Source organism: Vicia villosa, linkage group LG2 (genome assembly GCF_029867415.1).
Source record: "Vicia villosa cultivar HV-30 ecotype Madison, WI linkage group LG2, Vvil1.0, whole genome shotgun sequence".
In the NCBI taxonomy this organism is placed as follows: Eukaryota; Viridiplantae; Streptophyta; class Magnoliopsida; order Fabales; family Fabaceae; genus Vicia; species Vicia villosa.
Window position 1 is genome coordinate 7,030,549 of NC_081181.1, and position 2,861 is coordinate 7,033,409.

General features: G+C 44.6%; 1 protein-coding gene across 1 annotated transcript; it reads left to right on the plus strand.

The window, feature by feature from the left end:
• The first annotated feature begins 770 nt into the window (after positions 1–770).
• LOC131648510 (uncharacterized) lies at positions 771–2,513 on the plus strand. Its single transcript, XM_058918261.1, has 2 exons — positions 771–887; positions 1,065–2,513. The coding sequence occupies exons 1-2, from the start codon at positions 771–773 to the stop codon at positions 2,511–2,513; spliced, it is 1,566 nt and encodes a 521-aa protein (XP_058774244.1).
• The last annotated feature ends 348 nt before the right edge of the window (positions 2,514–2,861 follow it).

A 2,861-nucleotide genomic window follows, 5' to 3' on the forward strand; every position in this document is an offset into this window, starting at 1 on the left:
CTCAAGTCAGGCAAGTGTCCAAAGGCGTCCTTATGAGTTGCTAAAGGAAGATTTGCATCGCAAGCAACAGGGGTGTCTACAGTTACAAAGATCAGAGAGTAGTCTCAAGAGGCAGAAGCGAGATTCAGATAAACAGCTAGCGGAAGAGAAGGCTAAGTCTGCTCGACTTGAAGAAGAATTAACAAGACTCCGAGCCCAACGGAGAGGAGATGTGGGAGCTCATTCTATTACCAGGCGATCCTAGTGTCGCTGTGGAGTGGATCTGTTTGGTCCATGATGTCGATCTGCTGTTTGTCGCCCATGTCCAGGATTGTTGGATGGGGTCGCATTTTGTTATGCTGGATTTCTTTTGTATACCTTATGAGCACTTTGTGACGCGGTTATGTGCCTGTTTGTATGAACTCAAATTTGCAATTATGTTTGAATGAAATATGCTCAGTTTGATGAATTACTCTCGTGTGTGGATTGCTGTGCAAAAATATTCTGTATCAGGGTTTCTATGTCCTATCTGAAAGTGGGATGAACTCTTGGATACCTGAAAATTGACAAACATTTCATGCATATCATTCATATATCATACATGTCATATATTTGCAGGTTTTTTTTTGCAAGGTTTATATCTTATGTCTCGCTGTTTTGTTACCAGAAGGAGTTCTAAGACGGCTAATCACCCGTATCCGACTAGGAGCAATTAGAGAAGACAGATGGAACAGATTCATGAACAAATGGCTGAGATGAGAGCTCAATTGACAGAGCAGATGAATGCGTAGATGGCGCAGTTTATGGAAGCATTGACTAATGTGACCAAGGGGCAGGATGACTTGCAAGTTCTCGTCGAGAACTCCAGAAGGGTCGAGAATGGAGGACATTCGAGGCTGTTTGACGATGTGTCTGGCATGATTTACGATCATCATAATCCGAATGAGTTTGATCGCTTGGGAGGGCACTATAATCCTTTCAATCAGAATCATGGGTTTCCACCTCCACCTCCGTCTCGTCTGTTGGGAAGGAGAGATAATCAGAACCGTGATAATTTGGATTTCAATGTTGAAAACTTTGATCAGGTATCGAGGCATAGTGCTGATGGTGCACTTGAGGAAGCTGAGAGGTATCGTCTGATTGAGGAACGTCCCAGAGCTGTCGAAGGCAAAGGGGTGTTAGGCATGGATATCAATGACTTGGGGTTGGTTCCTGGTGTGAGGATTCCCCCGAAATTCAAAGTGCCATCTTTTGACAAATACAATGGGGCGACCTGTCCTATGACTCATGTCAAGGCATATTATCGTAAAATGTCGGTGTACTCTGAGGATGAGGGTTTTCTGATGCACTTCTTCCAGGATAGCTTGGCTGGAGCTTCCTTAGAGTGGTATGTTCAACTCGAGCGCACTCATATTCATTCTTGGAGAGATCTTGTGGAGGCTTTCATTAAGCACTATCAATACAATGTTGACATGGCGCCCAATAGGACTCAGTTGCAGAGTTTGGTTCAAGGGTCTAAAGAATCTTTCAAGGAGTACGCTCAGAAATGGCGTGAGTTAGCTGCAAGAGTTCAACAACCTATGACTGAGCGTGAGATGATTGACATGTTCACCAGTACTTTGTCTGGACACTATTACTTGGCCTGTAGTGCTTCAGCCAACTTTTCTGAAATGGTGAGATATGGCAAGCGTGTTGAGATGGGTCTAAAGATGGGGAAAATTCAGTTGGGAGCTTCTTCTAATACTCATAGTGGTAAGAAACAAGCTGAGGGTTATGCCCGAAGGAAGGAAGGAAATACGGATGCCATATATGGAAGAAGGGGTTCAGGGAGAAGTAATTCACAGGTTAATGCTGTCATGATTCCAGTACCGCAACAACAACATCAGCAAGGACATCGTTCCAATAATGATCGCTATCCTCCCAGGACCAGGCCTCACAGAAAGATTGATCCGATTCCTATAACCTATGCTCAAGTGCTACAACATTTGCTCAAGATTGAGAAGATTACTTTGAGAGATGCTCCGAATGCTCCGGACACACAATCTCCGAATTACAATGCAAACGCACGATGTGCTTTCCACTCAGGTGCCGCTGGCCATGATACAGAGAGGTGCATTACACTGAAGAACAAAGTCCAGGACTTGTTGGATCAAAAGATAACTCAGTTCACTCCTACACCCAATATTGTCTATAATCCGATGCCTGCTCACGGAGGTTCGGGTGTGAATGCCATTGAGAGTGAAGAGATAAGTGTTATATCTGACGTGGGCTGTTTGGCCTTCCCTCTTGTGTTTGTAAAGCAACATCTGGTCAATAGTGGCATCTTCCCGGGCTGTGGTATTGATTGTAAGAATTGCAAAAGTCAACCTGAGGGTTGCGCTGATTTGAAAGCTATGGTACAAAAGCTGATTGATGAGGGTCCTCTTCAGTTTTATCGAAGGTTGAGAGGTGCGAAGAGTAATGACGGTGAAGTGTCTGTGATCTCAATTCCTTATGAGTCGGTTGCTCCAATATGTATCCAAGTGCCTATTTAGATACCTGTCAGTATCCCGTATGAGGAACAACCAGCGGCGTTGATGATTACCGTGCCTGGGCCTATTCCATATGAGAGTGAGAAGGCTGTTCCTTGGCATTATGGTTCAGACGTGTATTACTATGGCACGAAGGAGGAGGGTGTGTCATCTAAACAGAGTTTTGTGGAAGCCTCAGTTGCAAACACTGGTAATTTTGCCGGTACTGGTAGAATTACTCGCAGTGGTAGGGTGTTCTCTCCTCAGCTTGTTCAAAACAATGCAGATTCTTTGGTTAAGGCCAAAGGAAAACAAGTAGTGACTGATGCCCAAAATTCCAGTTCAGAATGGGGCACCTGACAATGCCGTGTC

What these genes read in the sequence shown, in the direction of transcription:
- LOC131648510 (XM_058918261.1), top strand. Translation starts at nt 771, where the DNA reads ATGGCGCAGTTTATGGAAGCATTGACTAATGTGACCAAGGGGCAGGAT. An exon ending in ATTCGAGGCTGTTTGACGAT is followed by an intron (nt 888 to 1,064) that starts GTGTCTGGCATG and finishes AACTTTGATCAG; the next exon opens with GTATCGAGGCATAGTGCTGA.